Source organism: Marmota monax, unplaced genomic scaffold (assembly GCF_021218885.2).
Source record: "Marmota monax isolate L192 unplaced genomic scaffold, Marmota_monax_Labrador192_F-V1.1 WCK01_AAM20220418_F8-fsc00038, whole genome shotgun sequence".
NCBI classification, from domain to species: Eukaryota; Metazoa; Chordata; class Mammalia; order Rodentia; family Sciuridae; genus Marmota; species Marmota monax.
This window is the reverse complement of record NW_026692498.1, coordinates 5708944-5731153: the sequence shown is the minus strand read 5'-3', so window position 1 is coordinate 5731153 and position 22210 is coordinate 5708944. Positions and strand designations below refer to the sequence as shown.

Sequence of the window (22210 nt, the reverse complement as noted above, 5' to 3'; positions counted from 1 at the left end):
TAAGCATCCCATAAGTAGATACCCATTAGTAGATGAATGATAAGTAAAATGCAGTGCAATGTCATTTCTCACTTAATAATGGGGGATATGTTTTGAGAAATGCATAATTGGGTGATTTTAATCCTGTGCAAACATCATAGCATATACTTACACAAACTAAGGTGGCTATGATGTTACTAGGCAGTATAATCCATCATTGGGGCAATGCATGGCTGTATATCCATACAATGGAGTATTGTTCAACCTTAAAAAGAAAGAAAATTTTGATACACATTACAACTTGGATGGACCTTGAAGACTTAACTAAGTAAAATAAACCAGTCACAAAAAGATAAAATACTGAGCCAGTCATGGTCGCACACACCTGTAATCCCAGCAACTCAGGAAGCTAAAGCACAAGGATCACAAATTCAGGGCCAGCCTCAGCAACTCGGTGAGACCATGTTTCAAAATAAAAATTAAAAATGTGGGGATGTAGTACAGTGATAAAATGTCCTTGGATTCAATCCCCAGTACTGAAAGGGGTCTGGGGAGACATACTGTATGGTTCTTCTTATATGAGGTAGAGTAGTCAAAATAATAGAGACAGAAAGTAGGAATGGTGGTTGTGGGAGATGAGGGTAACGAGGAGTTATCGTTTAATGGGTATAGAGTTTCAGTGTACAAGATGAAAGGAGGGAAGGAGATGAGTATACTAATGATTCTGCAACATTGCAGATATATTTAGTATTACTGAACTATGTATCAAAAAATGGTTAAGATAGCTGGACAGGCTGAGGTTGTAACTCAGTGGTAGAACACTTGCCTAGCATGTGTGAGGTACTGGGTTCTATTCTCAGTAAACAAATAAAGGTTTAAAACAAATTGATTTGGCTTCTCCTTAAAAAAAAAAAAGCTGGGCACGGTGGTGCATGCTGGTGAGGCAGGAGGATCACCAGCTCAAATCCAGCTTCAGTAAAAGCAAAGCACTGAGCAATTCAGTGAGACCCTGCTCTAAATAAAATACAAAAAATAGTACTGGGGATTTGGCCCAGTGGTTTAGTGCCCCTGAACTCAATCCCTGGTACTCAAAAAAAAAAAAAGGTTGAATTTTAAACTGGCATGGTGACACATTCCTGTAATTACAGCTACTTTGTAGGCTGAGGCAGGAGGATTTCAAGGTCCAGGACAGCCTTAGCAATTTAGTGAGACCCTGTCTAAACAAACAAGTAAATAAATTAAGGCTGGGAATGTAGCTCAATGTAGCACCCCTGGGTTTAATCCCCGTCCCCACTCCAATAAATTTTGTGGGGCTGGGAGTATAGCTCAATGTTGAGTGCTTGCCTAGCATGTGCAAGGCCCTGGATTTAATCCTCAGTACTGCAAAATAAATAAATAAATAGAAAATAGTAAGAAGGAAGTAGACTCCTGGGTATGCAGATATATGAGGTCTTAATCAATCATCATTTTCTTTTTGAATTTCCTCCCACTTAGCACTTTTTTTTTAAATTTTTTATTTATTGTTTAGTTTTCAGCAGACACAACATCTTTGTATGTGGTGCTGAGGATCGAACCCGGGCCACACGCATGCCAGGCAAGCGCGTTGAGCCACATCCCCAGCCCCTCTTTAGCACTTTTTAATTTCTTCAGCATCACTGTTTGAGAGTCCAATTTCTCTGCATCCTTGGGAGCACTTACTTTGCATTTTTTATATTATATATTATGTCTCTCCTAATGAGTATGAAGGGGAGTATCTCATGTCAGTTTTGATTTGGCTTTGACTGTTTTCTTCCAAAATATGAGGAGAAGGTTTATTTAGTCCATTGTTTTACATTCTATGTATTTTTAAATCTGCCTCATCTATTTCACTTGGCCATATTCTTGTCCTCTTGCATATTATCTCTTCAACTAGACTTGAATGCAGAAGACTAGGTCCTAGTATTATTTGGTATATCCGGTAAGACGGGGTACAGGTACATTGTAGGTATAATTTAGTCCTATAAGTTGGACAGCTTTTTAACCACCTCTCTGGATCTTTAGCTGTACTGTCTTTCCATGTCCTCTCTTGTGCTGTTGCATCTGCTTGGAATTGTCCCTGCTTAATCTTCTCTTATTGGAATTCTGTTTATCCATATGCCTCTTTTCCTAAAATTTTCTTTGATCAATCTGGCAAAATATGAAGTTTTCCTTTTGTTTTTACTAATAAAATTGAGTACCTACTTTGTGCTAAATGTTTTATTTCATTCACTTTAAATCCTCTCACGGCCCACAAGGTGATGCTAGCCCTCAAAAATGTATTAAAAGTTCAGAGAAGTTACATAACTTGCCCAAATGGTACTGGAACTGGGATTTAAACTTAGTTCTTTTGGGCTCGAAAGCGGTTTTCTTCCCCTGTTATTTTAAGCTAACTCTTGTGACATTCTGCACTTTTTGTTGTTGTGATAGACAATGGAGAATCTGATATAGACCTTTATGTCCATCGTGGTATTATTATCAGATTGGAAATATTTGTGGAATGAATGAAAAGGAGGTTTTGTGTTAGAAAAAAGTATTGGCAGGTTTGTGGAATAAAACTGTTAAACTGAAGAATGGACAGATTCCATCCAGTACTCAATAATTAATGGATCCTTTATTCAAACTGGGGTAGATTAGGTCAGTCTTCAAGCCTGCATCAAAGCAATATTTTTTAGTGGGTAAGAACATTGACTGTAGAGTTAGCCTGCCTTCTTTGTCTTCTAAGTTAGGTGACACATATTTTCTCATGTATGAAATGGGTATTAATACTTCACATTTGAAATTGTTAGAATTAATTGAGACATGGAATATAAGATTCAACAACTGACAGTATTATAAACATGCCAGAGGAAATGATTGTTATTTTTTAACCTTAACTTTTGTCTTTCCCATTCTCTGTAATTTGGTTTTTATTATTTCCTCTGAAGTGAGTAGTCTTTCCTTGTCCACTGCTGAATATCCTAAACAAGAAAGAATAGTTTGTTTCCTTCCATTTGTGTTTTTTATTAACATGCTTAAAGGTTTTAGTGGTTCAGTAGAGACAAATCAATGCATCTTTCATGGCAGGGAGTCGTCGGATGGTGGATGTCATGGATGTGAACACACAAAAAGGCATTGAAATGACTATGGCTCAGTGGACACGCTACTATGAGACCCCAGAGGAGGAGCGAGAGAAACTTTATAATGTCATCAGTCTAGAATTTAGCCACACCAGGCTGGAGAACATGGTGCAAAGGCCTTCCACGGTTAGTCTAATTGTTTCCTCCATATTGTCATTGTTACTAGAGGGTTGGTTTTATACTGGAGAATTTATAACTTTTTGCACACACCAAAATTAAGCTGAATGTGAAAAACTAGTTGATAGTTGATTAATTGCTGTTTTTAGAAGGCTCTTCATTTTCCAAAATAACTTAATATTATATAGGATAGGATCATTTGCTTCACTAGTAGCCTCACTTAGGAACATTGACTTTTGCATGTAATGGAAAAGAATCTTAAAAAAAAAATCACTCTTGTAACTGTTGATGGGAAGTTTGCTTAAGAAATTTTTGTCCTGTAGGTTTACACTTGCTGAGAAACTTAGGAGAAAACTAGTTTCAAGCCAGGTGAGTATTTTATGAGATAGTTGCTTAAGTAGGATCTACTGGGTGTCTATTTAGTAACAGATTGGCAATCCATCTTAAGGTTAGTTAGTTTAATTTGAATTTGAAGTTAGTCTCCTAAAGGCAGATTTTGATTTAACCGATCTTTTTTAGCAAAGGAATGGCTATCTACACAATATTCACTTTTGCAATGTTTCTAAGTCATTTTTGGGATGTTTTTGTTTTCATTTAATTCCTGACTCAGAACTGTCATGAAGGCAGGTATGGTGGTGCATGCCTATAGTCCCAGCTACTGGGACTGGGCTGGGGCAGGAGGGTCATATCTCCATTGAAATCCTAATTATAACCTTTGATTTTCAGTGTTGAAATGTAATTGCATATAACAACAATGTGTGTGTGTGTGTGTGTGTGTGTGTATCCTACTAATAAGTTCTATTATTATCATTAATACATAGATGTGCATATATGGGGGGAATGTTCTCAGTATTTCACTACTGTTTGAAGATAAAGTGTAGTTTTTGTCATTTCTTTCCTTTTTTTTTTTTTTTTTTTGTTACAGGGATTGAACCCAGGATGTAACCACTGAGCCACATCCCCAGACCATTTTATTTTTTATTTTGAGATAAGAACTTACTAAGTTTGCGATTCTTCTGCCTCAGCCTCTTGAGCCACTGGGATTTCAGGCATGTGTGACTGTGCCCAGTGTTATTGCTTCTTGTTGTTAGAGATGCTACAACTAAAAGCAGAATTTCTCTGTGAAAAGCTTCTTGGGGTAGAGGTGTGGTGTAATACTAGAGTGTTTGCCTGACATGTGAAGCCTTGGGTTCAATCCCCAGCACTGTCCCCAAAAAATAAAAATAAAAATGTTTCTTTTTTCCCCTAGTATGACAATAATCTTTTTATATTAATTATCATTGTTTAGCTACGTAGAAATATTGGAACATAAGTGGTTAGAATTTAGCCTCCTTGGCGGTGCGTGATGGCACATGCCTGTAATCCCAGTGGCTCAGGAGACTGAGGCAGGAGGATCTCAAGTTGAAAGGCAGCCTCAGCAATATCCTGGTATCAAAAAAAAAAAAAGAGAGAGAGAATTTAGCCTTCTCGGGAGGCTGAGGCAGGAGGATCTCGAGTTGAAAGTCCGCCTCAGCAATGGCAAGGCACTTAGCAACTCAGTGAGACCCTGTCTCTAAATAAAATACAAAATAGGTCTGGGGATGTGGTTGAGTACCCCTTATTTTAATCACCAGTACCCAAAAAAAATGAATGGATTAAGTAATACAGGGAACGTGAGAATTACAATAACATTGTTTACAAATGTATTTCCTTAATATTTCTGGAATTTTATTTTACAGATAACATGATTGTAGTTATAAATATAAATCTTGGCTTGAGGCAAACTTTTCTATGGTTAAGATTTAGAAATATCTGACTACTCAAACATGAAGTCTTTTTAACATCCTTTTTAATTCTCTTTGTCCTTAAGTTTTTTTTGTTTGTGTTTTGTTTTTTGAAGTACTGGGGATTGAACCAGGGATACCACTGACGTATATCCTCCCCATTTTTACTTTTTTATTTTGAGCCATGATCTTACCAAGTTACCAAGGTGGGCTCAAGTTTTCCATCTTCCTGCCTCAACCTCTTGAGTCTCTGGGATTATAGGTGTGTGCTACTGGGCCCAGCTTGTTCTTAGTTTTGTTTTATTTTTTTTTAGTTGTGGATGGACACAATACTTTTTTATTTTATTTATTTTTATGTGATGCAGAAGATTGAGCCCAGTACCTCACACATTCTAAGCAAGCACTCTACCACTGAGCTACAACGCCAACCCCTAGTCTTTAGTTTGTTTTTTTTTTCATTTATTTTATTGGTGCACTATAGTTGTACATAATGGTAGGATTCTTTGTGAAATATTCATACATGCTTCATACATGCACACAATGTAACAATAGAATTTGACCAATATCATTCCCCAGTATTTCCCCTTCCTGGGAAGGGAACTGGGAAGGGAATTCACAGATTTCTTGGGATTTCTCCTGATTTTTGCTAGATGAGGGAACCCAGTGAGAGCATGAACTTATTTAGAATACTGAGTGTTCTGGGGAACAAATTTTAATGACTAACTTGGAGGTTAGGCTTCGCAAAGTAACTGTGCTACATCATTTTATAAAATTTGCAGAATACTTTGCCATTAAATGGAGGACTGGAAGCCATGAGAGGGCTCAGGAATAGAAAATTATCTAGAGGGCAGAGGTCATAATCCACCAATATCTTTCAGGGACCTAAAACATTTCCAGAAAGATTGAGTGAGCTATTACCAAGGTCATCTCCTAAAAGTAAGCAAGCATTCTGTGATTTTGCTGTGTAAGCAGTAACATGCTTTTTCTACTGGTCCTTTTCCCCATATTATATCCCTTCGTTTATCCTGCTCTTTTCGTGTATTTCTCAATAATGCCCTTAACTTTTTTTAATTGAGCTCAGGTTGACATGCAATGGAGTGCATGCCCATTTATGTGTACATTTCAATGAATTTTAATAAATTTATTTACTCGTGTAATACTATTACAGTCAATATATTAGAACATTTCCTATTGGTATTTCTTTTTCTTTTATGTGGTACTAGGGATTGAACCCAGGGGTGCTCTATCACTGACCTCCCCCCAGCCTTTTTTTTTTTTTTAAGTTTCTATTTATTTATTTATTGAATATTTATTTTTTTACTTACAGGTGGACACATACCTTTATTTTGTTGTTTTTTTTCTAATGTGGTGCTGAAGATCAAACCCAGGGCCCCGCGCGTGCTAGGCGAGTGCTCTACCTCTGAGCCACAATCCCAGCCCCTATTTATTTATTTTTTGATACATATTTTTTAGTTGTTGATGGACCTTCACTTTATTTATTTGTTTATTTGTGGTGCTGAGACTTGAACCCAGGGCCTTACACATGCTAGGCAAGCTCTCTACCACTGAGCCACAACCTCAGCCCTTAGTTTTCATTTTGACACTAGTCTTGCTAAATTGCTGAGGCTGTCCTCATACTTTTGGTCCTCCTACCTCGACCTCCCAAGTCACTGGAATTACAAGGCATGCACCACTGTGCCAGCTCCTATAGATATTTGTTAACCCAGAGCAACATAATCCCTTGTTCCCTGTGATCTTTGGCATATTAAGAGTTTATTACTTGATTGCATAGTAAGCACTGTGCCAAGTATTGGAGGACATAGAAAACAGGATCCTGGGGCTGGGGATGTGGCTCAAGTGGTAGTGCGCTCGCCTGGCATGCGTGCGGCCCGGGTTCGATCCTCAGCACCACATACAAACAAAGATGTTGTGTCCACTGAAAAATAAATAAATACATATCTTTAAAAAAAAAAAGAAAAGAAAAGAAAACAGGATCCTTCTTGTCCTCTCAGAATATTTAGAGACCCAGGAAAGAAAAGTACAATGTGATAAGTGCTTCAAAGTAGATAAATACAAAGATTGGGATTGTAGTTCAGTGGTAGAGTATACTTGACTAACATATGCAAAGCCCTGGATTTGATCCCTAGCACTTAAAAAAAGAAAAGAAAAGAAAAAAGGCAATAGATACAATACAACATGAGCATTGGGGAATTGGTTAATGGAATGTAATGAGTTGCTTTTGCACTGTGTGAAGAGATCATGACCTAAATATTGGACTTCTTGCCGCTTTGACCCTAGTTTTAATACAGAATAGGTCGAAACTAGTGATTGTGCTTACTGAAGCCTTATTCTCTTATGGATCCTGGTATTTATCTAGAAGGATAAGCATTGACCCAACAAGAAAGTACAAACACATTACCACATATTCTGTCTGTAGTCAGAAGATACTGGAGACAGGGAAATAAGAATGACTGACTCTCTGCCATGGTGAGAAATTCTGTGTGTTCTGAATGAACACTGGATAAAAATATTGAAGTATTCCCAACCCTTTTCCTATCCAGACATGAAAGTGTATATAGTGTACTGAGTAAACAATGACAATAAAAGACCAATAAAATGATAGTAAATGGAGATGGGCAATACTGGCCACTACATTAAGAAACTGAAAGTTGGGCTGGGGTTGTAGCTCAGTGGTAGAGTGCTTCCCTAGAATGTGGGAAGTACAATATGATAAGTGCTTTTTATTTTATTTATTTTTGTGTGATAAAAATGTGTTTGGCTTTAGTAACACGTAAAAAGATAATTAGGGCTGGAAATATAACTCATTTGGTAGAGTGCTTATCTCATATGCACAAGGCCTGGGTTCAGTCCCCAGCACCCCCCGCCCAAAGATAAACAAAATGTATTGGATCCATCTACAACTACAAAAATACTAAAGAAAAAGAAATAGAAAGTAGGTTTTGTTTGAAGGAAAGAAAGGCATCTGTAGGTGCTTGGTTAAAACTGTTGGCTCTTTGAGTCTTGAGTAGTTTCTCCTCATCTTACTAGTTTCTTCCATATTGTTGGTGAACTTTTCCAAACTCTCCCCCACCATTGACTTCTGGATTTCCCAGGATTCATGCCTCGTATTATTATGCACAGATTGCATTTGTCTAGATACACATTGTAAGGGAAATAAATTCTAATATGTAGATATAAATGTGTACATATCTAATATGTAGATGTTGTTGTAAAACTTACCAAATACATATTTTTAATAATCATAAGCAATATTTCCAATATCAGCACTGTGCAGAACTCATGTTTCTTTGACTTTCATGCATTATCTACCTTGGAGCTGTTTCTTGGAGTTTAGTGCTTGGGTACAGACATTTGAAGGTTCAGGTCATGTTGTAATTCAGAATAAAGTGTTAAAATAACTTCATTCTGCTTTCATATCTCATTTATTTCAGCAAAAATTATTTAAAACAGGTGCCTGAATTCTGACAAATACTATTATTCTGATAAACATTATTTCAAAGATTTAATCTTCACTATTTGTGTTTGAGGTAATAAATTTTATAGATAAGTTCCAGGCCTCACATGATCTCAAAAATATGATAGACCTGGAACTTGTCATTCCCTATCTAGTACCTTCTCCCCTCCCCTCCCCTTCTTTTCTTTTCTTTCTTTTCTTTTTTCAGTGATTAAACCCAGGGGCATTTTACCTCTTATTTTGAGACATGGTCTTTCATGGTTAACACAGCTGGCCTTGAACTTAGAAACTTTCTGCCTCAACCTCAAGCTTCTGGGATTATAGGCCTAGGCTACTCAGGCTAATTAGTAATTTTCATAACATGTTTTTGCAAAGACTACAAGCTTATTCTAGGTTTCTTTTCTTTCTCCACACCCCCACCCCTTCTCTCCCCTACCCTTCTCTTTTAACTTTTGGTATCTTAGCTATTCCAGCAGTGGTGTATCTTTTGGTGAGTTTACAGGCAGCTTCCAAACAGTACCTTTTATGGATCAAAAAACCCACAGGAAATTATATAAATATTGCCCTAAAGAAAGTTCTTGGTTGAACACATAACTGTATTAGTGACCTCTTTTGTGTGGGGAGGGGGATGTTGGGGATTGAACATGGTGATACTCTACCACTGAGCTACATTCCCCAGCCCTTTTTATTTTGAGAAAGGATCTCTAAATTGCTTAGGCTGGCCTTGATCTTATATCATCCTGCCTCAGCCTCTAGAGTAGCTGGGATTATAGGTGTACACCACCATGCCTGGCTTAATGACTTCATTTTGATGAATGCAATCTTTAGTCTTTGTTCTCATCGTACAGTTATTTCTAGACTGTTTGCCTCATGAACTTAAGTTTTACCAGCAGATTGTTTTAATGTGCTTGTAATTGTCTTTTCGTGAGTATTTAAAGAAATTCTGTTTTTCTTGACTTCAAATGAAACTCCAACCTTTTCCTTGGAGCCTAAATGTCTTCTTCTTTTTAAAGGTGGATTTCATTGACTGGGTAGACAACATGTGGCCAAGGCATTTGAAGGAAAGTCAGACTGAATCAACAAATGCCATTCTGGAGATGCAGTACCCTAAAGTGCAGAAGTAAGTGACTGACTTACTGTATTTTCCTCAATGTGTTATGAGGGACCAAAGTGATAGCAACTAACTAGTTGCTCCCTTTTGAGCTTTGCTATACTAAATAATTTTAAAAAGTGAATTATTTAAGGGGAGACTGTATTCCAAAAGAGAGTGTGTGTGTATGTATGCATGCACCCATGCATGCACACCACAACACATGATCCCATGGTTAAAGGAAAACTATCCTTCTGGCAGTATGATGACTTGAAATTGCATTTCTCCCACCTACTAGGGGTCGATTAGGTGAAAGGTAAGGGAAGAGAGTGGCATTTTGATGGGTGAATTTTCTTTTTTCATCAGTGCACTAATGATGGTGCTTTTCTTTGGGTCAGGTACTGTCTAATGAGTGTTCGAGGCTGCTATACTGACTTCCATGTGGACTTTGGTGGTACCTCTGTTTGGTATCATATCCACCAAGGGGGAAAGGTACGGTCATGGTTGTGATTGGAATTGAAATCTGAAGCTGATTATATGACTTCGCTTTGGGTTTTTTTTGTTTTTGTTTTTGTTTTTTGAAGTTGTAGATGGACAGAATGCCTTTATTTTGTTTGTTTATTTTTATGTGGTGCTGAGGATCAAACTCAGTGCCTCTGTCATTCTAGGCAAGCGCTCTGCCATTGGGCTACAGCCCCAGCCCTGCTTCAATTCTTGCATGCTTAATATACTGTAGAAATGAATCTCTTAGGAATCACCCCTGTTTGCATCTGGAGAGAACTGTAGAGTAAGCTGACCTTTGTGGCTAGTATTCAGTAGGAGTTTTAGTATTTATCTAGCCCACTGTCGTTGCACTAGTATTAGCATGGTACTTAGGGATTCTCAATAGTCCTGTTTCTAGATACCCAAAACAGAGTCTTCAAAATGAAGCCAAGAAGATGATTTTAGGACAACAATGTAATTTCTGTTCTTGAAAGTGTAATAATGTAGTGGAAGTAAATACAAATTTTGGATAGATTCACAATCAAATCAGCAAATTGGGGTCCAAACCAATTTTCACTGTGTGAAGGCATTTGTCTGAAATGTGGCCAAAGGAAGCCTTGTGTCGTGAGGATGTAAATAGATTTTGGAGAGTACCTTAAAAACAAAAACAAAAAACTTTATTTTATTTTTTATGTGATGCTGAGAATCAAATCCAGTGTCTCACGTGCTTGGCAAGCACTCTGCCACTGAGCCACAATCCCAGCCCCTATTACCTTTATTCTTGAAAAATTATACTCCAGTTTGTTGGAGTGTTTTTAATGTTATATGGTAATAGAAATGTAGAATTAATATCATAGAAGCCAAGTATGATACTACTGCATGCCTGAATCCTGATCCCAGTAACTCAAGAGAGGCTAAAGCAGGAGGATCTCAAGTTTGAGGCTACTCTGGGCAATTTAGTGAGACCCTATTTCAAAATAAAAAATAAAAGGGACAAGCTAGATACAGTAGCACATGCCTATAATCCCAATATTTTGGGAGGCTGAGACATGAAGATTGGAAGTTCAAAGCCAGCCTCAGCAAAAGTGAGGCACTAAGCAACTCAGCGAGTCCGTGTCTCTAAATAAAATATAAAATAGGGCTGGGGATGTGGGTCAGTGGTTGAGTGCCCCTGAGTTCAATCTCCAGTACCAAAAAAAAAAAAAAAAAGAGAGAGAGAGAGAGAAGAAAAGAAAAAAAGGGACAGAGGACTGAGGCTATAGATCAGTAGTAGATTGCCCTGGATTAAGTCCCCAATGCCACAAGATAGATGATGAATTATAAGAATGAATATCGGTGTTAGCCTTTTTTCCCCTACTAGAAATTAATGTATTTATAGCAAAAGTACAAATGAAATTAAATATGAGGTCTATTATAGAACAACTATCCCTAAACCCAAAAATCTTTTTTTTTTAAACTTTAGATTCATGTATCTTAGGTGTTGTCCTCGTCATCTTTGTTACTTCCTTGGAACAAAGCAACCCTGGCCTATCTCTTGAAGATATTGTACCCAAATAACTGTGCTACTTAGGACTCTAGAGGCCAGATAGCCAGGGATTTTTGAAAGTTCACCTAGGTAAAGAGCTAAATGTCTTGTTTCTCTGTTGAGTCCTGGATGGGTTCTGCATTCTACAATCAGATCCCAGGAAAGGCCTGATGCTGAATGACAAGAAAGATCTACTTAGGCCCTGTGAGTTTCTCGAATAGGCAGGTTTTACAGGCTGGGAGAAAATTCTTGCCTACCTTCTACCTTGTAGTTTTAACTTTGAACCTATTCAGTAGTTGAGTGAAACGACTGGGTCATGTCAATGGCTGTTAACAGACTGGAGTCTTTTAACTCACAGGTCTTCTGGCTCATCCCCCCTACAGCCCACAACCTGGAGCTGTACGAGAACTGGCTGCTGTCAGGGAAACAGGGAGACATCTTTCTGGGTGACCGGGTATCAGATTGCCAGCGCATTGAGCTCAAGCAGGGCTATACCTTCGTCATTCCCTCAGGTAAGCAGAGTAAGGGAAAGGGGATTGTTTAGTCACTTTCTTTATTTAAAACTGATGGGCTAAGAGTTACACCAGGGTGGGCAGCAACAGTGGTATATTTCCTGTCATTAAGGGTAGATACTGAGAGAAAAAAAAATAACACACATGCATCATTTTGTATGTGTGTTACTAGATATTGAACCCAGAGTCAGTCTGCAACTGAGTTGCATCTTCAGTTCATCCCACGAGCCCCCTTTTTTTCCTGACACAAAGTCTTGCTAAGTTAAATTACCCACGCTGGTCTTGAAGTTTTTATCCTCCTGAGTCCCTGGAATTATTGGTGTGCACCTGCTTGCCTAGCCGAGAATATATATGTGTGTGTGTGTGTGTGTGTATTATATATATATATTTTTGGGGGGGTGTACTGAGGATTGAACTCGGGCACTCTATCACTGAGCCATACCCCCAACCCTATTTTGTATTTTATTTAGAGACAGGGTCTCACCATTGTTGAGGCTGGCTTTGAACTCACAATCCTCCTACTCGGCCTCCCAGGCCACTTGGATTACAGACGTATGTATAAAAGTCCAGTGATTTAACACTAAAGGGATATATCAGAATTGCCAGTGGAGACTTTTCAAAAGATTACATGTATGGGGCCCCACATTAGCTTCAGTCATTCAGAATCTCTACAGAGAAAACAACATCCGCAGGTAATGTGCCACCCTTGATGAAAAACTACCTAAACTTCTAGAAATAGCTGTGAAAGCCAGAGTGCTTTGAATCAGCAGTATTTTTTTTATCCAGTCACTATCTCCAGAGTAAATGCTAAGTACAGATTTTAGCTGGGTGCAATGGCACATGCTTGAAATCCCAGCTACTTGGGAGCCCAGGATAGGTGGATGTCAAGTTTAAGATCAGCCTGAGAAACGTAGCAAAATTCTCTTTCAAAATGAAAAATATATGGCTGGGGCTATGGCTCAGCGGTAGCGCACTTGCCTAGCATGTGTGAGGCACTGGGTTTGATTCTCAGCACCACATATAAATAGATAGGTAGATAAATGGATAAATGTCCATCAATAACTTAAAAAATGAAAAATATGAAGAGGGATGTAGCTCAGTGGTAGGGTACTCCTGAGTTCAGTTAGTTCAATCCCCAGTATAGGAAAAAAACAAACAAAAAACAGATTTTGGAGTCATAGACTTCTTTGAGAATGTTGACTATATATTTACCTGCTTTATACACTTGGTCGGTATTTAAATGTCTTTTATTTTGTTGTAAGGAATAAATGAAAATATAATGAACTGTCTGCTCCAGAGATGGTTCACATTTGGAGTTCCAGTAGCAGCATTTATTAAGTTTTTTTAGCTGAAGATGTAGCTCAGAGTTAGAACACTTTGCCTGTCATGGGCAAGGCCCTGGGTTTGATCCCCAGCAACACACAAAACAACACACACATTTCTTACACTGGACATGGTGGTATGTGCCTGTGATTTCAGCTACTTGGGAGATGGAGGTGGAAGGATTGCTTAAGTGCACAAGTTTAAGATCAACTTGGTGAGCATAACAAACTCCTGCCTCAAAAAAAAAAAAAAAAAAAAAAAGTTTAAATGGATTTTCTCATCAATGTTCACCAGCAACCATATGAAGTATAATTTATCCTGTTTTTACAGAGGAAATTGAGCTTTGAGAAATGAAGTAACTTGACTAACCATTAAATACCAGAATCAGAGAAAAAGACTTTGTGATCTAGGAGCTTTATACTGTTACTCTAAGAAAGCCATACTACAACGTGTGCTTTCAGCTCCTGCCTCCATTCACTTTCCTTCCAGGCTGGATTCATGCTGTGTATACTCCTACAGATACATTAGTGTTTGGAGGCAATTTTTTGCATAGCTTCAACATCCCCATGCAGTTAAAGATATACAACATTGAAGATCGGACTCGGGTAAGTAACTTTATGTAAGTAATTTTATGTAACAGTTCACTGTGAAGAGGTTTACCCCACTTAAGACAGATGGTTACAACAGAATAATGGATATTTTGTCAAAACTTGATATTTTCTTTGGGTTAAAATACAATGTTGACATTTTGGATGCACAGAAATTTTAGCAGAATTGATATACTTGGTTTTGTGGACTTCAGTTCTTTGAAGTTCTTGATATCTTGGGTTTTTAAAGGACCAGAGATGAGTATCTGGTACTTTCTTAGGTCATGCTTTTCATTTTTATACTCACATTATAATTTGGTGTAATGGGTTTTATCAATTCAAGTTCATTTATCTTTATTCTCATTACTAACACTCATACCATCTTATTTTAGTATATAAAATGTATGTATACAGTCTTTTTTCATCTGGAGTTCCATGAAAAAAATTAAGCTCTGTAGAAAATAATTTGGAGTCTTATTTTCTCAGTTTTCCATAGAATGGTACTGAACTGACTGGTACCATTCTACATGCAAAAGAAAGAGTTAATCATTAGACACCATGGATACCTAAAGCAAGAGTTGGCAAACTTTATTAAGACCCAGATAGTAAATGTTTGCTTTGTGGACCATAACATATCTGTTGCACCTGCTTTCTTTACTCTGCCTTGTATTATGAAACATTTATGCATACTTCAAATAAAATGAAGTTGTCTCTGTGACACTTGCCTATAATTCCAACTACTTGGGAGACTGAGGCAGGAAATTTGAGGGGCAGCTTAGTAAGACCTGCCTCAAAAAATATATTTTATATATATATATCCCCTCCTCTCCACCATGGACCTTGGGATTAAACCCTAGGGCCTCTTGCACACCAGGCATTCTCTACCACAGAACTATATGCCCAGCGCCGCCCCCGCCCCCCCCAAGGATTGAACTCAGGGGTGCTTAACCACTGAGTGACATCCCCCAACCCCAGCCCTGGTTTTGTATTTTAGGTAGAGACAGAGTCTCACTGAGTTGTTTGAACTTTCGATCCTCTTGCCTCAGCCTCCCAATCTTCTAGGATTACAGGCATGCACCCCTGTGCCCAGCCCCGCCCCTTTTATAAAAAATTTCAAGAGTCTTGCTAAATTGCTAGATTGGCCTCAATCTTTTGATTCTCCTGCTTCCAACCTGAGTACCTAGGACTATAGGCCCTTGCCACCATGCCCAGCCTAAAAAGAAAATAAAGGATACAATACCCTATTTTCTTCCTCCTTTACCCCACTTTTCTCTTCTTCTCCTCTCCCTACCTTCCTTCTCTGTATCACTCTGTCTCTGTCTGTTTCTTTTTTTCCATACTTGGGATTGAACTGAAGTCCTTGCCCTTGCTAAGCAAGCTCTCTTATCACTGACCTACATCCCAGCCCTTTTAAATTTTTATTTAGAGAGATAAGATCTCACTGAGCTGCCCAGGCTGGCTTCTAACTTGCAGTATTCCTGTCTCAGTATCTTGAGTAGCTGTGATTATAATCATACCAGGTATGTGCCTATAATCTGGCTGCTCTTCTTTTTTTGATAATGGGGATTGAATCCAGAAGTGCTCAACCACTGAGCCAGCTGTTTGTTTGTTTGTTTCTCTCTCTCTCTCCCTCTCTCCCTCCCTCCCTCCCCCAGGGCCTTGTGCATGTGAGGCAAGCATTCTACCAAATGAGGTATTTCCCTAGCCCCTTTTTTCCTTTTTTGAAGACAGAGTCTCAATAAGTTTTTTAGGGGCTTTTATAAGTTGCCCAAATTGGTCTCGAACTTGTGATTGTCCTGCCTCAGCCTCCCAAGTCCCTGGAATTACAGGCATGCACCACCATGCCTGGTGGCTGCTGTGCTTTTAAAAAAATTATCCATATTACTTAGCTCTCAACAGATTTCTAGAGAGCTTTAGAGTTTGTAGTTATCTCAGATTCCCACAGTCCCTTCCAGAAAACTGTTGATACATTTTGAAGGCTAGTGGAAAATCATGGTATGTTATATTTAATTTTGGGAGACCAAATATCTATTATTTATCACCTCACACATTTTTACTCTCCCCTTTATCAGAAATAAATTAATTTTTTTTTTCTTTTTTGGTATCAGGGATTGAACCCAGAGATGCTTAACCACTAAGCCACGCATCCCCAATCTTTTTTTTTTTTTTTTTTTTTTAAGTAAGGGAGGAAAAGTCTCTTTTAGTTAGTTATTAAAGCTGTAACCATGTAATAAGAGATTCAGATTCAGGGTCTGGCTATTCTGCATTGGAAAGTTAATTTGTGTTGACTCTGTAAAATATATGTCTCTCCTGCCTTGTGATAAAAAGATAATCTTCTCATTCCACACTAGTGCCCCGTAGTAACCTGGTAGGTTTTTGAAAAGGAACTTCCATCTAGTTCTTTTTGATTCAGGAAGACTATCTGACAGTGGACACTTGAGAAGGAGCAAGTGAAGTGATCACTCTAAGACAGGAGAATATGGGAATATCCTCAGGAGTTACAGATTCAAAATTACATTTGGCTTTTGAGACATGGCCTCTCAAATAAATAAACAAATAAACAAACAAAGGCAAAATATGTTTAGGATAGTTTGCATCAGTTTCGCCGATTAACCCATGCAGATTTGCCTTTTCCTTGATGGTGGCAAGTCTAAGGGGCATTTCCTTTAGTTATTATTCAACTGGAATAATTTTTCAAATCCTTTGGGGAGAGGAAGAAAACTCATGGTACTTTTGAGAGAGAATAGAAAGAAAACTAAAAATGATGGCTGATCAGGCCACATGGAATATTGATCTGATTTATGTACATACCATTTTGGCAAAGTATAGGACAGGCAAGCTGAAAGTTGATAGTGGGAAAAGTAGTGTTGTCCCCTAAGCTCCACACTTTGGGAATGAGTCTCAAATTATATGTATATGTAATGACCTACTATGAACATAATTTTATCTCATGTCCTATTTTTCCATTAGATTCTTTGTTCCTTGGCCTTTTGATTCAGAATAAAACTAGAGTAAAGCAAGAGTGCCTGGCATGCCTTTTATCTAATACTGTAACAATTTTCACAAGTATGTTGTGTCTTACTCTTAACATTTTATCCTCTGTCCCCAGACCTAATTAATTAATTAATTAATTAATTAATTTTGCGATGCTGGGGCTTGTACCCAGGGCCTTACATGTGCTAGGTAAACACTCTGCCTCTGAGCTACATCCCCAGCCCTCAGAATTTCTTTTTGACACTCTCCTGCTCATTTCTTTTTGATACTCTCCTGCTCAAGCAAGATAGCCTCTTGTTGGTCCTGAATGGTCTTCCCAAATACCTTTTGTCTACCATGATTGTGTCCCAAGGCTAACGTTTTCCAAGTTGATGGATTGACTTGAGTTTTTGTTTGCAATGCCAACTCAAGTTTGGAGGTTGACTGGCAAGAATTTTTCCTTGGTTAATTATTATAGTCATTCAGATCGTCTTAATTTTTTTCCTTGAAAATTGTCTTTGCCTAGCTTTTCTCATTATTTTGTCCCTGTGTAGGTTCCAAATAAGTTCCGCTATCCATTCTATTATGAGATGTGTTGGTACGTGTTAGAGCGCTATGTATACTGTATAACCAACCGCTCCCACCTAACTAAGGAATTTCAGAAAGAATCCCTCAGCATGGGTGAGTATTCTGCCTTTGCAAACTTTCAAGATACCTTTAACCCAGGAATATTCAGTAGGCTGTTGCTTAATTACGTATGTATGTTTAGGTTTTTTACTTAGCCACTTGGAATTACCAAATTCATCCCTTGGAATTGAACACTAGATACCCATCTAAATATGAATTACTAGGCAAAGAGAAATACTCTGGGTCTGATCTTTGAGTTGCTAGTATGTAGCTCTTCAAGAAGGACGATTGTTTGTCTAATATGTCTTATTGTATAGAAAATGGTCTTTGGCACAGTATTTTATTAAAACACCTCTTCCAGGCAGTCTACTAAGCAGTTTACATGCAAATAAATTCTTATTACCTGTGAGCTAGGTATAATCCCCATTTTACAAATGGGAACATTAGGTTCAAGAAAATTAACAGACTTGTCCATGATCTTACAGTTAATAAGTGAATAAGTGGCAAAGTTGCAGTTTGAATCAGGTAGTTAAACTCTAAAATTTTAGACTATTCCATTTCCTAAATTGGAGAGGAACCAAAACTGTAATATGCTGTGATCACATGTTTCTCTGAAATCTCCAAATCCAAAGAAAATATTGTTTTGCTTTAGCATTTTCTTTTTACCCTGTTACTCATGGTATGTATTCTCATTTGAAAATTTAAAATGCTCACTCAAAATGTGAAAGAAGGTTAGAGAGTTGTATATACAACAGAATTCAATCTTATTTTAAGATAGTTCTAATCATAGTTACACATATATACATAGAAAAAAGATGGAAAGAAAATACATTTCATTGTTTGGTTATTATCCTAGGGTAAAGGGATAAAGCATTATCTAAGTTATTTGTATTAAATGTGTATTTTTATAATAATTTTTAAAAGACCAAGGATATTATCACTGTGTTTTTAATTATCAGAATCTTCATTTTCACAAATGACTACTTTTCAAAAAGGTGACTACATAGTTTTGTTATCTGTGTTGCTAGGATTTCAACTCCCCTAAGCTTTATTTTATGACCAAAACTTTGTTCAAAAATACTTAAATGTATGTGCTTCCTACTTTCTACTTTTATAGAAGATAATGAAATCATGATCCCAAATTTAAGCTTGAATCTGAAACCAATTTACAGCCACTTTAGTAGGTAACTTATTTCTAGTACACAAAGACTGGGCCCCTCCCAACCTCCCCCACCAAGTTCTGCTGATTAAACGCAGGGCCTTGCCCATACTAGACAAGCACTGAGCTGCATTCCTGCCCTTTTAAATTTTTATTTTGAGGCAGGGTCTCACTAAACTGGAAATCCTGCTGACTGTTACTTCAGTTGCCTTACTAGAGCAGAATTCTATTTCTAACCTGTAATCATGATTTTTGACAGTAGACTAATTGATTGAATGAGGAGAGGGGACCACCACCACCCCCGCGTGCTATCTATCTATCTATCTATCTATGTATTTACGGCAAGGATTGAATCCAGGGGCTCTTAACCACTGATCCACATCCCTAGCCCTTTTTATTTTTAAAATTTTATTTGTTTATTTTTATGTGGTGCTGAGGATCAAACCCAGTGCCTCACTTGTGCTAGGCAAGTATGCTACCACTAAGCCACAACCCCGGACCCCTTTTTATTTTTTTATTTTGAGACAGTCTTGCTAAGTTGCTAAGGCCGACTTTGAATTTATGATCTTCCTGCCTCAGCCTCCCAAGGATTACAGCTGCTAGGATTACAAGTGTGCTCCACCGCACCTGATGTGAGACCATTTTTAAATGACAGTATTTTCGTGGGCTGGGGTTGTAGCCCAGTAGTAGAGTGCTTGCCTAGGACATGTGAGGCATTGGGTTCAATCTTCACCATCACAAACAAACAAACAAATAAATAAATAAAGGTATTGTGTTCATCTGTAGTTTAAAATTTTTTTAAATGATGGTTTTATTATTTATAACCTATGTCACCTATTTCTCTTGTTGATCACATGACCAAGTGACATGTTCTTATTGCATTTTTTTCTTTGTATTGGTAGATTTGGAATTAAATGGATTGGAGTCTGGAAATGGAGAAGAAGAAGGAGTCGACCGAGAACCCCGACGCTTGAGCAGTAGGCGTTCTGTCCTCACTAGCCCTGTAGCCAATGGTGTCAACCTGGATTTTGACGGACTGGGCAAAACTTGCCGAAGTCTTCCAAGTCTGAAGAAAACTTTGTCTGGGGATTCATCCTCTGACTCTAGTCGGGGCTCCCACAATGGTCAAGTGTGGGATCCCCAGTGTAGTCCCCGAAAGGACAGGCAAGTGCATTTGACCCATTTTGAGCTTGAAGGCCTTCGCTGCCTTGTAGATAAGTTGGAGTCTCTGCCACTGCACAAGAAGTGTGTCCCCACAGGGATAGAAGATGAAGATGCTCTCATTGCTGATGTAAAGGTAAGCAATTGTTGACTGGGCTAAGACAACCAGTTTCTGGATTTGGAAGGAGAAAGTGTAGGGATTTAGGATAATCCCTGGTTTCATTCACAGAGAAGTTAATACATGCTTATGTTTGTTAATTCTGCTCAGTGCTTAAGTTCCTAGAGTGAAGTGAGACCCCATTGCTCAGTGATAAAAGCAACCCTAAGTTCAATCCCCAGTACCAAACAAAAGGAGGAAAGAAGGACGGTTACAAGTAACTGTGGCGGTTTAACAAGGACTTAAATTTAATCCTAGGGGGGCTGGGGATGTGGCTCAATCGGTAGCGTGCTCACCTGGCATGCGTGCGGCCCGGGTTCGATCCTCAGCACCACATACAAATAAAGATATTGTGTCTGCCGAAAACTAAAAATAAATAAATAAATATTTTTAAAAAAATTAATCCTAGGGCTGGGGTTGTGGCTCAGTGGTAGAGCGCTCACCTAACATGTGTGAGGCCCTGGGTTCGATCCTCAGCACCAAATAAATAAATAAATAAATAAAGGTATTGTGTCCATCTACAACAACAACAAAAAAAATTTTTTTTAAATTTAATCCTAAAAACATAGTTAAGGATGACCCACTAAATAAAGGTAAGCCTGAGAAAGTGTTTTACAGTAAAAAATTTTACTTTAAACCTAAGTTATGCTCAGATATAGAGACATATTGCAAGACAAAAGAGAGACCAATAGCATTCTCATCCTAAATGAGAGAAAACAAATTGTTCTTTGTTGGCATATATTGAGTAGGTTTAGTATCTTTAGTTTCAAATTCATCTATTATTAAAATTTAAATACCTACCTCATAGGTGATAACAAAACAAAATGTCATTTTAAACATTCATTGAATGTTACTTTATCAAGTTTCTTCATCATATATATATATATATATAATATAATATATATAAATTTTTTTTTAATTTATTTCTATACACACACACACATACACACAAAAGAATTAAACCCAAGGGCATTTTACATGCTGAGCTACACCCCCAGTCCTTTTTTTATATACAGTGCTGAGAATTTAACCCACTGTCTCATACATGCTAGGTAAGTGCTTTTCCACTGAACCCCAGTCCCACCCCCAATCTTTTTTTTTTTTTTTTGGTGGTATTAGGGCCCAATCCTTTTTATTATTTAATTTGAGAAAGGGTCTTGCAAAGTTGCTGAGGCTGGCCTCCAACTTGTAAACCTCTTGTTAGCCTCCTTAGTTGCTGGGATTACAGGCATGCATTATTGTACCTGGCTTTTAAAAAAAATGTCAGTATTTAGAACTTTTGTGCAGGGCATGGATATGTGTATCAGGAAGCTAGTCCACAGTTGGTAATATTATTATTTTAGAAAGCTACCACAGGTATGGGAATCTGGCTTAATGCTAGAGTGCTTCCCTATCATATGTGAAGCCCTGGGTTTGATCTTTTGCAACCACCAAAAATTAAGAACATAATAGGAATAAATTAAGGAATAATTTTTGTCACCCCAATAAATATCTCATAGTAGATCTTTTTTTTTTTTTTTTTTTAATAACAGGGATTGAACTCAGGGGCACTCGACCCCCAGCCCTATTTTGTATTTTATTTAGAGACAGGGTCTCACTGAGTTGCTTAGTGCCTCGCAGTTGCTGAGGCTGGCTTTGAACTCGCAATTCTCCTATCTCAGCCTCCCAAGCAGCTGGGATTACAGGCATGTGCCACCACACCCAGCTATCATAGTAAGTCTTTTCCATCATTGATTCCTGGTTCAGGTTTTCCTTGACTACCATATACCCAGCTTCTACCACTCCAGGAAAGAATTCCAAGACTGCAGTCAGACTTCCTTTTTCCCCTGCCCCCTTTTTCTTTTCAGAGTTGACATTTTAATTATATCTTATATTGTTCATGTATCAGCTAACAGGTTAAAAAGAATACAGAATTATCTAAAAAGGGGTGGTAACCTGATGAGATTTGTCCTCTTCAATAGTAATAGAAGCTGGGAAGTTAGTATTAGAGTTTGATTTCATAAGTCATGCTGTAAAAGAGGCAAGTGCATGGCTTGTATATGAGGAAGGAAATGACCAAGTTTCTGGTTAGTATGGTCCCATTTCTGGAATGACTAATATGCACCAAAAGTTTTGCTATATTTTCCCAGACTAACAACTTAAATC

At 37.9% G+C, this 22210-nt stretch overlaps 1 protein-coding gene across 3 annotated transcripts in view; it reads left to right on the top strand.

Moving 5' to 3' along the window:
- Kdm2a (lysine demethylase 2A) overlaps positions 1-22210 on the top strand; it is a 115022-nt gene that overhangs the window by 71150 nt on the left and 21662 nt on the right. For all 3 annotated transcript variants that reach the window (XM_046445113.2, XM_046445114.2, XM_046445115.2), the window contains 7 exons: positions 3061-3239; positions 9482-9588; positions 9957-10050; positions 11925-12078; positions 13891-14006; positions 17516-17642; positions 19650-20044. In XM_046445113.2, coding sequence (XP_046301069.1) covers positions 3061-3239; positions 9482-9588; positions 9957-10050; positions 11925-12078; positions 13891-14006; positions 17516-17642; positions 19650-20044 — 1172 coding nt within the window. The remainder of the gene's footprint in view (positions 1-3060; positions 3240-9481; positions 9589-9956; positions 10051-11924; positions 12079-13890; positions 14007-17515; positions 17643-19649; positions 20045-22210) is intronic.